The 12,944-nt window shown below is 46.8% G+C and overlaps 1 protein-coding gene and 1 long non-coding RNA gene across 4 annotated transcripts; both read left to right on the forward strand.

The window, feature by feature from the left end:
• Positions 1-38: 38 nt before the first annotated feature.
• Positions 39-1,863, forward strand: LOC125329523. 3 transcript variants are annotated; one of them, XR_007205193.1, is made up of 2 exons: positions 39-751; positions 1,339-1,863. It is a non-coding gene; the product is annotated as an uncharacterized LOC125329523 (long non-coding RNA). The 3 variants fall into 3 exon arrangements; XR_007205195.1 differs by having other exon boundaries at positions 39-716; XR_007205194.1 differs by having other exon boundaries at positions 39-647.
• Positions 1,864-5,673: 3,810 nt separating this feature from the next.
• Positions 5,674-12,047, forward strand: C8H10orf143 (chromosome 8 C10orf143 homolog). The gene is made up of 4 exons (XM_048311920.1): positions 5,674-5,748; positions 8,576-8,716; positions 8,842-8,907; positions 10,852-12,047. The coding sequence occupies exons 1-4, from the start codon at positions 5,680-5,682 to the stop codon at positions 10,879-10,881; spliced, it is 306 nt and encodes a 101-aa protein (XP_048167877.1). The 5' UTR covers positions 5,674-5,679; the 3' UTR covers positions 10,882-12,047.
• The last annotated feature ends 897 nt before the right edge of the window (positions 12,048-12,944 follow it).

Below are 12,944 nucleotides of genomic sequence, written 5' to 3' on the forward strand. Positions count from 1 at the left end.
GCGTCCGCCCTGGTCACGCGCTTTCCGCCCGCGTCACGTGGCCCCGCCGGTGACACGTGCCGCCCGTGTCACGTGGGCCGCGGTGCTCCGGGCCGGGCCGGGCCGAGCGTCCGGAATGTGCCCGGTGTGAGTGACCTCCGCCTCACAAAGGCTCTTCTGGCCTCGTCCGTCCTTGCCAGCCGGCGAGAAAGGCGGTTTAATCCAGGTCTGATCACTGAGGTGACCTCTCAGTGGTTTCCAGCTGTTGGAATGGCACATGCGGGACTGCCATGTTCAGGGCGTGTTCCAACGGTCCCGGCCCAAGGGCAGGGTAACAAAGCTTGGGAGGAGGATTCCCAGTGATTCCCGCTGATGGTGGGCACAGGGGATGCAGGATGTACAGGCCACAAGGACATACGGCACAACTGCCAGGATAAGGAAGAACCTGATAAAAAGAACTGGCCAGCTGTGCTGGGTCAGCTCCCACTGGGAAAGAAGAAATCCAGAAGGAGCAGATGGCGACCGAACCCAAGAAGCCTGCGACCCAAAAGCAGAGGAACACTGGGAACCAGCCTGAGAAGCCAGAGAACCATTAACGAGGAGACAGAACGCTAATTAATCAGGGAACTGTGTAGCTTGCAGCCAGTGAACGTTAGCGCCCTGGTTCGGTGAATGTATAAACAGTGACAAGTTTTGGAGTCTGCGCTGGCTTTGGGATCTGCCACCCACTCCCCCCTGTGTGCAGAGCTGGAAATAAATCCCGTAACTCTGTGTGAGGATCGGGCTCCTCCACACCGGGAAAAGAGCCTGTTTGGGATAACACTGCCAGGGATGCAGGGGCAGCCCCAGCTGCTCTGGGCACCCTGTGCCAGGGTCTGCCCACCCTGCCAGGGAACAATTCCTGCCCAATATCCCATCCAGCCCTGCCCTCTGGCACTGGGAAGCCATTCCCTGTGTCCTGTCCCTCCATGCCTTGTCCCCAGTCCCTCTCCAGCTCTCCTGGAGCCCCTTTAGGCCCTGCAAGGGGCTCTGAGCTCTCCCTGGAGCCTTCTCCTCTCCAGGCTGAACATTCCCAGCTCTCCCAGCCTGGCTCCAGGGCACTTCTGGAGCTTGTCCAGGTCCCCCTGGATGTCATCCTGTCCTTCAGAGTGGTCACTGCACCCCCAGCCTGGTGTCACCTGCCGAGGTGCCAGCGGTGCCTCAGTCCCCTCGTGTGTCCTCAGTGTCACTGGTCCCAGTACAGCCCCTGGGGGACTCCACTGGTCACTGATGTCCATCAGCTCTCGGAGCTATTGACCCTCTGGAACTTCGGGCTGCTGCTCAGGATGACAAATTCCCGTTTTCCTTTGTGTTTGCCAGGATATTCCATGGAAAAGAACCCGAGATGTTGTCTAAGTGAAATGAGATCCTCAGCCCCGGAGCTCGCTGCCCATAAATCTGGAACCAGGATTACGCCGGTGCTGGGAATGGCAGTGTGGATAAGAACAGCAAATACTTTATTTTGGTCTGTCCAATAATCCTCCTGATGCAGAAACAGACAAAAAATTAATCCAAAACACTCTGATCTCTGTGCTGTTAAAAAGATGGTCGTGAAACAGCCTGAAATTTTACTGTTCAGATTAATTTCATGTACAGTTTTGACACATTAATCAACTATGTTTTATCTGAATTCTCAAAAAGCAAATTAATGCAAAATAAGATATTAACATCTCCATTTACTGTCTTTTCCTATAGACTAAAACACTTGTGAAGAAAACAAAGAAAAAGATATAAAACTATACATTTCCATAAACACATTCTAGTTGATATAAATTGTGTGAGTGGAGAAAATAAAGTCTAATTCTGTTTTTTTCTCTGACATTTTAACCTGACAGAAACCCAGTGGAATAATCAGAAATTCCAGCCTTTAGGAAAAGCATATTTGGGGTTTTATCCCCTGTTTAGCTGAGTTTTGGAGCTTTTAAAAATTATTGTTCCTCTCTCACAAAGCGAGGAAAAACCGTGGGTTTTTTCCCCCATAAGATATTTGTTTTGAGGAAAATAATTTTGTTTCAATCCTGAATTCTTGTGTTACCAATGAGCCCCACAGTTTATTGCCAATTACCAATTGCCAATTATTACTACCAACTGCCCAGTTTTATTTTATATTCCAGCTCGTTATCAAATAAAATCCCACACGGAACAACATGGGAAACACCTGGCTGGGAGGAGCAGACAGCGAGCTGTGCCTTTAGTGAGGGAATTCCACAAAAAAAATCTGTTTTCCAGTGGGAAATCCTTTTGCCTTTGGAGTTCCCCACCAGATTCATCCTTGCTGTGGACATCCCCACTGTATTGAAGCCAGGCTTCCATGGAAAAGGCTGGAATTCCTGCTGCCGCGGATGGATTCGCTCTTGGGTTAGGGATCTTTTTGCTGTGTTTCGGTGCCGTTCCTGATGAGTTCCCAACAAATGGAGCTGGATTTTGGCTGTGGAGGAATTCAGCAGAGGGAATCCCAAGGGTCTGGCTCCAGGTATTATGGGATGGAGGGCTGAGCCCCTCCGTGCTGTCGGCCAAGGCTCAGTGCCACGGCTCTGCGCTGGGAATGAGGCGTGGGACAGATGGAACCCCTGGAAATAAATCTCTTCCTTCTGTGGCCGATGTCAACTCCAGCTCTGCCCCATAAATCAAACCCTCAGCCTTGAAAGAGGTTCACGAGACCTTTTCCAGGTTCCTTGGGAAGGGAGAGACGAGCACTGCTGTTCCAAATGGATAGCCCCACGGAGACGTGCGAGAGCTAAATCTGCCTCCCATCCGGCCGTATTTCTGGGATCCCATATGGAGCCTTGGCAGGAGCGTCCCAGGGAAGCTTCAAGGACTCGGGATTGAACAGGCAGTGGGACAAATTAACCTGGCACGTGCCAGGTGATCCCCTGCTCACCTGGAGCTCCAAGGAGGTGGATGTGGAGCCCAGATCGGGGTGAAAAACCCCTGAGGGAAGAGGCTGGGTGGGTGCTGCTGACTGCTCCCAAATCCCACAGCCGTTTTCCAGTGGGTTTGCCAACGAATCCTGTGGTGCCTTTACGTGTGCTAATTCCCACCTTTTAGTGCCCAGCTGGAGGACTGAAAGCACGCTCCCTATGGACACAGGGTTAGTTTGTTACATTCCAGCTGGGAATTCCCTGAAATATCGATGTTTTAACCTAATTCCTGTTCTAGCCAGTCCCTGATCCCACAATTTCATGCGTGGCAGAAAAGTTACTGGTGCTTAGTGCTGTTAATATTATAGACAAAGACAGAACAGGAAAGAGACTGGAATTGCAGTTGGAAGTAGCTGGAAGTTGCTGAGTATTCAGGATATATCCAAGCTCTGTTTTGACTCAGAAATAGTATTTATTGCAGTGTAAAATAAAAAATAATAACTTCAGAATACACCAAGCAGGCTTTTTCTTATGTGGCTATGTCCTTTTTTTATTCTGATATTATTATTCTGATATCAAAGTAGAATTGATATTAAATTAATATAAATATTAATTAAATAATATAAATATTAATTAAATTTAAAAACAAAATGAAGAAAATAAATTAATTAAAAAAAAAAAATTTAGTGAAGAGCAGTGGGAAAGGGTTCTGGCAGGTCACCAGTTTTCCTGAGCTGTACACATGGAATAGAACAAAATACTGGGGAGTTTTACTGGGAAAACATGGAAATATGGATATTTTCCTCTGGAAAAACAGTAAAATGGACGGCCTGGGTGAAATTCTAAAGACCTCATTCAGCTTTGGCCCCAAAAAAGAGAACAAACAGGTTTGTAATTATAATTAATGTAATGTAATTGTAATAAATGTAATTAATGTAGTAAATCCCAAGGCTGACTCCCAGCGCTCAGCAAGGAGTGCCAGGGAATGTGGGGAAGCTGTGAGAAGTTTGTGGCTCCTAAATCCTTTTATTCAGGGTAAACAGAACACAGGCAGACAAGTTTTATTCTGTGGGGGTGGCCAAACTCTGGAGCAGGGTGTGGGATCTCCATCCTTGGAAGAGGAGTTTCCCCTTGGGACACAATCCTGCTTCAGCAAGGGCTTGGGCTTGAGCATCTCAAGAGGTTCCTTCTAACCCAAACAATTCTGAGAAGTTCCTCTCCTTTTAAATCACCTGGATCTCTGTGAAATGAGGGAGTTAACAGCAGAGAAAGGGTGCAGAAAAAGGGGGAAAGCTGAGAGGAGAATGAGACTTGTGAGTCCTCACTTTCTCAGGATACAACACCAAAGCTAAAAATGGGATTTTGGGGTGGTACAAAGGAATTTCTCTGCAAATCCAGGGCAAAATATGTCAGATAAAAATTAGGAAAGTCCAGTTGATGGCCTGGAGGGCAACAAGCTCCCTCTGCCAGCCACAGCACATCCCTGTTCCCATCCTGGCGAGAGTCAGGGCTCACCTGGAGAAGACAAAGTGCATCCCTTGAACTGGAAATCTGGAGGCGTATCCACGTCAGCATCAGCCAGGCGCACAGCTGGCACCTGCAGGACGGGATCCCAGTGCTGGCACACTGACATGGATGTGGCCCAAAATGCCTGGGGTTTGTAGTGCATCCCGCCGTTCTAACCGGGAATATGCGCTGGGAAGCGTTCCACAGAGCTGTACTGGCAGGACACATGAGCAGGCTCTGGGGGGGAATTGGAAGGTGGCTTGGAAATAATTAAATAAATCTGATTTGATGTGACTGGATTTGGATTTGGTTCCAGCTCTGCAGTGACTGGGGATGTTCTGCAAACTGGATTACCCAGATTTTGGTTATTCTGCTATCAGGCATGGCAAGTGCTAAATGAAAAAAGAAAAACCAGAAGAATATGTGGATTATCTTTTGTGACACACCCTCGGGCCCAGGGAATGTGACAGAGCATCTCCAGAAGTACAACTGGATCCCGAGTGAAGAGTAAGCTCCAGAAGGAACGAATGCCAGGAACAATCCGTGTTCTCCCCTGCAAAAGTGCTTGGTGCAGCAAAGCTGGGAAGACCAGCAGTGTTTTATTAGAGAGGGATGGAGCTTCTTCCCTGTGAAGAAAGGCTGGGATAGTTGGGATTGTTCAGCTTGGAAAAGGATCCGGGGTGACCTCATTGCAACCTTCTAGTGTGTGAAGGAGATGAGAACAGAGCTGGAGAGGGACTGGGGACAAGGGCTGGAGGGACAGGACACAGGGAATGGCTTCCCAGTGCCAGAGGGCAGGGCTGGGTGGGAGATTGGGAAGGAATTGTTCCCTGGGAGGGTGGGCAGGCCCTGGCACAGGGTGCCCAGAGCAGCTGGGGCTGCCCCTGGATCCCTGGCAGTGCCCAAGGCCAGGCTGGACATTGGGGCTGGGAGCAGCCTGGGACAGTGGGAGGTGTCCCTGCCATGGCAGGGCTGGCACTGGATGGGCTTTGGGGTCCCTTCCAAGTGTGGGTATTCCAAGATCCAGGCGGGGCCGGGCACAGCGCTGCGCGATGGATGCGGAGAGGCTGCGATGCCTCCTCCGTGTGTCCGCGTCCGAACCGGGAACGGATTCCCAGGCGGATCCAGGGGGCGGCTCCAGGGGCGGTTCCGGGGCGGGTCCCGGTTCTAGGGGCGGTGCCGGGGCGGTTCCGGGGCGGGTCCCGGTTCTAGGGGCGGTCCCGGGGCGGTGCCGGGGCGGGTCCCGGTTCTAGGGGCGGTCCCGGGGCGGTGCCGGGGCGGTGCCGGTGCCGCCATGGCCGCGGTGCCCGTGCGGGGCCGGCGCGGGGCGCTCGGGCCGGGGGGAGCCGGGGAGCCGGAATGCGTGAGTCGGGAACGGGAACGGGAACGGGAACGGGAACGGGGACGGGGACGGGGACTGGGCTGGGGCTCCGGGCAGGGCTGGGTCCCCTCGCCCCCCCGGCCGTGTCGCGACTGTCGCGGGTGGTGCCGGCTCGGGAGCGCCGGGAGCGGGCACGGCCGGGGCGGGGATTGAACTCAACAGGCTTTGAGGTTTTTCTCTTTTTTTTCGCTTTTTTCCATCGTTTTTTTTCCCGCATTTTCTCTCCCCCGTTTTCTTTTTCCCCGTTTTCCTTTTTATTTTTTTATTTCTTTATTCCTTTTCCCTTTTCCTTTTGAATTTTTCGTTTCCCCCCTTTTTCTTTTCTTCTTTTTCCTTCATTCCTTTTTAATTTTTTTCTTTTTCCTTTCCTGTTTCCCTTTCCTGTTTCCCTTTTTTTTTCTTTTCCCTTTCTTGTTTCCCTTTTCCCCCCCTTTTTGTTCCTTTTTTCTTTTTCCTTTTTTTATTTTTTTTCCTTTTTTTCTGGCTGAAACCCTCTTTACCAGGCAGCCTCCCTAATTCCATCTATTTCTGCTCTCCTGGCTCCAAGATGACAGAGAGGAATCAGAATCCCAGACTGGTTTGGGTTGGAAAGTTGGATTTTAAGGCATTTGGATTTAGAGGAGAATCAGATTTTCAAGGCCAGAGCTCCCAGTGTGTCTTGATTTGGACTGATCTTCAGGCAGAGTTTCCATGTGGATCTGCATGGATCTCACGCTCCCTCTGCTTTCCCAAACAGAGCCATCTTTCCAGAGGGAGCAGGGCCCTAAAAGCAAGGAGCAACTCCACAGGGCCATCATTCCATGGGGAATCCAAGGAAAGCTGGGCTGTGTGGAGACCTGTGTTAGACCTGTGGGACAGGGCTGATGGAACCCCAAACAGGAGGCAGCCTGGCTTTAAAAACGGGGTAAAAAAGCAGAAACTACATTGCAAGAACATACTAAACTCAGAGGAAATCTTTAAAACTTTACCAGAAATACCCCAACAAACAACCAGAACTTTTCCTCCAGCTCCTTGCTCTGGCATTTGGGTTGGTTGGTCAGTGGAGCTGGGTTTTGCAGCAGTGTGATTTCATCTGTGAGGTCTTTATCCTGTCAGCATTGGTGAAAAAAAGTGGGATTTTCCAGGATTTCGCAGCTGGACAAGAAAGTGAGAGTGACTTCCCTGCAGGGGGATCTGTTTCCTGCCTGGTGCTGGTCTCCAGCTCATTTCCCGGCTGGATGGAGCAGATCATTCCCTAACGAAAGCAATCCCTGCTTGCCTTTGGAACAGGAGCCCACTGATCCTTATCAGTCACAGGCTCCCTGCACGATGTTCCCTGCACAGGCAGGGTTGATGCACTGATTGCTTCTTCCCTAAGAGACAATTCCAGAGACTGAACTCTTCCTGGAGCAAGGAGCTCTCCCAGGTTGCCTTGGCATTGGTGTGATGAGTTTGTCTCCTCCATGTGCTGAGTTCCTGACACTGATGCCAAGGACACCAAGCACCTTAAACCCCCCAAAACAGTACCTGGAGTTTCTTTTTAATCAGCCAAATTCTTTCTGATGTGTGGCATCCAGTTATTTTTCCCTGTTCCCCCTCATCTCACGCATCTTCCCGGTTTTCTGCGGCACCACTTTGCCATTCCCTGGAATGAAGGAGGAGTTCTCCAGCAGCAAAGGCAGGAGGATGTTTTCCCAGGGGAGGCAGTCTCTCCTTGGAGGGCCTCCTCAGACCTTTATCCCATTATTCCCTGCCTTACTACAATACTTATTTCACTTTTGGATTCCCTTCCCATGCTGATATCCTGCCTCCCTTCCTGGTGATCCCATCTCAGCTGTTTCCCACCAAGATTCCTGGTATATTGATCCATTTTTGGTTCTTCATAACTTATTCCAACTTTAAATTTAGTTTCTGTGCTTCAGTACTCTGTTAGTCCTGTGCCAGCACATCTTTTTCCTGGGAAATCACGTGCTAGAGAAAGAGATGGGATATTGGGATTCCTTAAACAAAGTTTGTTTGGGAAAAAATGTCCCAGGTGTGTGTGTGTCTCTTTGGGATTCAGACCCTAAACCTGTGTCAGTTTTGTAATTCCCATTATTGTGTTAATTTGCTGCTACAATTCCAAGGAGCCCTGGGATTTGGGTCGTCCTCCCTTCCATGGGCAGTCACAAGCCAGGGATCTTTTTTCTGGAGGTTTCCAGTCGTTGTTTTCCATGGATTTGCAGCTTAACCTTCCCAGTTCCCAACGTGGTGCTCAGAGCAGTACTTCTGGGAATCCCTGGTCTTGTGAGGGATCACCCAGCACTGTGAGGACTCAGCCCTTTGGTTCCCAGGACATCCAAACATCGCTTGGTCCTGGGCAGAGCTCAGGGCAGAGCTTCAGGAGTGGGATGTGAGTGGATTATGTAGCACTGGAAAGCTGGGAAGAGGTGCCAGTGTTCAGGGAAAGGTACAAAACCCTTCTCAAAGGATGCTCCCATCCTGCCTGACTTGGCTGCAGGCTTCTCCTTCTGTTTCCTGGATTTAATGACTCCTTCCACACAACTCCCCTGCTCTGCTCCTTTGCTAAGCAGCATCCCAACTCCTGCTCTAATGGAGGCTGAAGGATGCCTTTTCCCAGTGGGAATTTATGGAACTGAGGGGTGTGAGATAAAGAATTCCCTGCTCTCCCAGCGTGAGGTGCAGTGGGAAATCCAAAATCTTGGGGTCCTGCCCTAATACCTCATTGTTCACTTGGTGTTCTTCCCAATGGATGTGAGATCCCTGGGAGGAAAATGCTGAAAATTTGGGCCCTATGCATCAATGTAAATACTGCTTTTGGTGCTTCCAGAAGCGGGTGTGCAGACTGATGGACACCATCCCACGGGAGGCTGGTACCCAGCTCATGGATTGTGCCATGGATCTGGATTCCAGGCAGAAATTCCTCCCTGACTCTGCTCCCTGGGCTGCAAAGACAAAGCAGAATTCCATGGTAAGTTCCCACTGCCCACGTGTTTGTTACAAGATCACTTTTGAAATACATTTTATAATAAAGCTGCAGATAATTGCCCTCTTTTTTTATTTTTTGATGGATTTGTGTCTGGTTTTGTTCCTCAGATTTTGGAAAATCATGGGAGCAAAGGCACTTCCCAGCCATGTCCAAGATGTGTTGCTGGAGAATCTGTAAGTGTGGCAATTTGCTTTTTGGGACAAAAAAGACTGGGACTTGTTCTTCAGAATTAGATCATAAACCATAAAATTAACACCCCCCACAATTGCATTGCTCAGGAATAAAGCATGGAAATTTGTAAAAAAGGAGATGGATTTAGCATTTCAGCAGAGCACAAATTAATGTTTCCAGCAGCAGCTGGAAAATCTGGAGACTCTCAACACATTTTTCACAATTTCCCTCTAAAAAGCAGAATTTGGGAAGTAACTGAAGCAAACAATAACACAACACTTCCTGTACTCCAATTTTAGTTGTCCTTGGTATACTGGATCATAACAAAATACTCAGGAATTGCATTCTATCTCCTATTTTTTTTTCTGTAATTGGATATTTCCTTTTTAAGCAGTAACTACAGCCCGAAAATACTGCTCCTTGCAGAGCCACAGTGAGAAGAGGTGTGAGAAAATGCTGGATGTTCATAGCAAAATCTCTGATTTATGGAACTAAAGGCAAAGTTCCCATCAGGAGCTGTGGCTGAACAGACATTGATTGTGTTAATTAATTTTGGTCATCTTTAAAGTGGGAACCAGACCCAGGGCTGACTGTGGGAATATGGAAACCACTCTGTGTGGGTCACCAGTTGGAATTTCCCACACATCTCTTCTGCAGAACATCTCAGGGATTAAAACCCAAAAAAGAAAGGAATATTTGGGGATTAAATCCCAAACTGGCACGCGAGGAAGTTCTGTAGCATTCCAGAATTACAGGGACAGCAGAGTCCGTAAAATTCTTCTGTGTCAGCGACCACTTCCTGTGGAGTTATCAAGACTGGGTACAAATATCACCACTCCAAATAATAATGGAATAAAATAACACCATTTCAGCCTGACAGGTTTTTAATGGGTCTGATCATGAACTGGAGATAAAAACTGCAGGAGGTACCATTCACCTCTTCCAGAACATTTATCTGTGGAAGGTCAGGACTGTTTGGGACCTGTTCTTGTCACCTTTAAGTGCTTTTCAGTAGCATCTGGAAGGAACAAGGAAAACAACTGGAATCTCAAAATTAAAGATTTTTCGTACTTTGAGTGCTCAGTCCTTTTAATACAGAAACTCAGGGTAGGACAACAAAAATCTGGAGGCCTTGTAGAGCTTCTCACTAAACTTCTTCCTTAATTAATTTCGGATTGTGGAGTTGAAATGGAAAATGCTTTGCTCAAATCAAGTTTTTCAATTTGTTTTTGATTTTAAATATGTTTCTGCCTGGCTTTCATTGTGGTCTCTTCAGACAAGCAGTTATTTTGGCCAGGAATGTAACAGATAATAAAAAGAAATACATTTGGTAGGAGTTATAATAGTAAATTATCTTCTTAAAATAATAAAAGTATGGAAGAAGGAATAATCAAGTGGTGTTAATTAGAGGGAAACCAGGTTGGATTTGGGGCAGGGAGAACATCACCATCACTGGGGAGATTTTTCTGTTACCTGATAATTTAAGGATTATTTTGGTTCTGAAAGTACGACTGAGAGTTCTTTAAACAGAGACAGCAAATAGAAAATGAATATAAAACCAGACAAAAATATAAATAAACAATATAAATATAGAAAATAGATATAAACAAATGCAGACTCGAGTTTAAAATAAAAGTGCCACCCAAAGGGTAAATTCCTGTTCTATCCTTAAAACCTTTAAACATTTAATGGGAGAAGAGAAGAAGGTGTTCAAGAATGATGCCAAAGTTGTCTCAGTTGTGTTCTCTATTTTAACTTCATGTGCAAAACTAATTTCAGTCATGGTCAAATCAGTCTCTTTATATCCAGGTTTTTTAGGTGTCCACTAATCCCTGGAGGAAAAAAAAAAAAAAAGGAATATTTGTGGTGCTACTTAGCAATTTAAAATAAAATTTGAAAATGAAGACTGAGCTCCTTTGTAGTGACCTGGAATTTTGTCATTGCAGGGCCACTTCAGCCACATCCTGGGCTTCTAGAGCTGCAGAGGAGGCCGAGGAGCAGCTCTGCTTTGCTGCTGCAGTCCTGAGGATGCAGCTGGCTCCTGGATCCTGCACTGCCCTGCCTGGCTCAGCACAGCCACACCGCCCTGCTGCCACTCAGGGCACAATTATCTGCAATTTTACACCTGCTCCAAGTGCTCCTGCTCCTCGGGTAGCTCAGGATTTGTCTAAAAGGGACAAGGAATGGTTGGTTTCATTTTTCGGTAGCTCAGGATTTGTTGAAAAAGGACAAGAAAAGGCTGATTTAATGTTTTAGACTGGTTCAGTTGAGCTGGCCTTGGGCCCAGGCTTCACCTGGGACTGGGCCAGAGGTTGTGTTGTTTCCAAAGGTTTTCCCAACAGTCCTGACTCCCTTGGAATATGCTCCTTTGGAAAATGCTCCTTGTACAGGGCCACAGGCAGGAATGGGAGGACACAAATTTTAGTTTTTAAGTGGCTTTGCAGCTGTGAAGGCCAGGAAAAATCCCATTGAAGCTTACATTTAAATCCCAAAAAAATCTGTTTAAAAAGGCTTGACCTCATCATCCAGCAGGCTTTTATTGGCACAAATCTAATGACAGGTTAATTAACCTCTTAAAGGTTAATTTTGGGGGTTATCAGGCTGCGAAATCCTCAGGCAAAGGATTTTTGCAGCCCTAGAATCCTTCCCCTGTTGTGTATGGAGTTGCAGTTAGCACTGAGTTGAGCTTTTATAAATCAGCTGGGCTGGAAACAAATTGGAGTTTAATTGTCTGCTCCAGGGAAGGCTTTTAATAGTGATATTTTTTTAAATAGATGTGTTTGTACTTTATTTTGTGATTTTCCAGGATCATAAAGCTGGCACAGGCTGGGACAGTGAATATTCCTTTAAAGCAGATTTGTGTCAAATCTGCAGTGGAACCACAGAATTATTTTTGTATGCCTTGCAGAACTCTGAAATTTTGTTTTCTTGATGAAAAAAGAGATAATCTTTCTATTTCCTACTGCTGGGGTTTGTACACAGAATAAGCAGAGTGATGCTTTATTTACCTGTACATAGAGAGAAAGGCCCCTGGCCTGGTTTTAATTCAGGTTAAAAGGATCTAATTGTTATTTTTAACTTTGTATTTTGTAAATTGTTCCTTACAAAAGCAGAAGCATTAAACACCACTTGGGCTGCAGCATGGAATTGTCTGGTTGTGTTATTCCATGAATGATTTCTGAGGACACTGAGGAATAAAGGTAAATCAAACCTCTGAGAGGGTAAGAAGGATATTATTTATGTCCTGTAAAATCTTTGTAGTAGGTTTAGTTGCTTAATTTGATGGTAATTACAGGTCCATTTGGCATCTTGACTGCCAAAAAAAGATGGAAAATCAAAATATTGGCATATGTGGGGTTTAAAGGCAACCTGGATCTGACAAGCCAAGACTTACATGTTGAAATGAATACAGTTAATATATTTAAATTTATTTTTGTTTATTTTAAATACTATAATTTATTGAGTAGATTTAAAATCCGTGGTGTTTATGTCTAAATTAGTTGCTTAAAACCTCAGCAGCTCTCCTGGGAGCGTGATGTGATACCCTGTGTTAGCAGATTCATAGTCACACATAAATAACTCTGGGTTTGCCTTGATTACTGCCTCTAATTATCAAATTAACACTCACACTGGGCATCTTCTCCCACATCAAACTTCCACTCAGGATCCCTGGTGTCCACACAGAGCTGGACTTGGTGCTGTGAGCAGGACTGGGGACGGAGCTTTGACCAGGGTGACTTTTCCTGAGAATTAAACTGCACAGGCAGAGTTTGGAGCCTTTGGCAGCAGCTGTTCCTTCTCTCCCACCTTTCCCAGTGGTGACAAGTGGCTTGGCCAGGGATCCATTGGCTTCCTCAACCCCGGGGACATCAGGACTCAGCCATTTCTCTCCCTTCCTGAGTTGTTCCCAGCTCAAGGAAGCAAGAAAAGCATTGGCCACAATGTTTAAAAACACAGAAAAATAAAAACTCCCAGAAAGACCCAGCAGAGTCACAGAATTGTTGAGGTTGGAAAAGCTCTCTCAGACCATGGAGTCCAA

The sequence above is a fragment of the Corvus hawaiiensis genome, chromosome 8, assembly GCF_020740725.1.
Source record: "Corvus hawaiiensis isolate bCorHaw1 chromosome 8, bCorHaw1.pri.cur, whole genome shotgun sequence".
NCBI classification, from domain to species: Eukaryota; Metazoa; Chordata; class Aves; order Passeriformes; family Corvidae; genus Corvus; species Corvus hawaiiensis.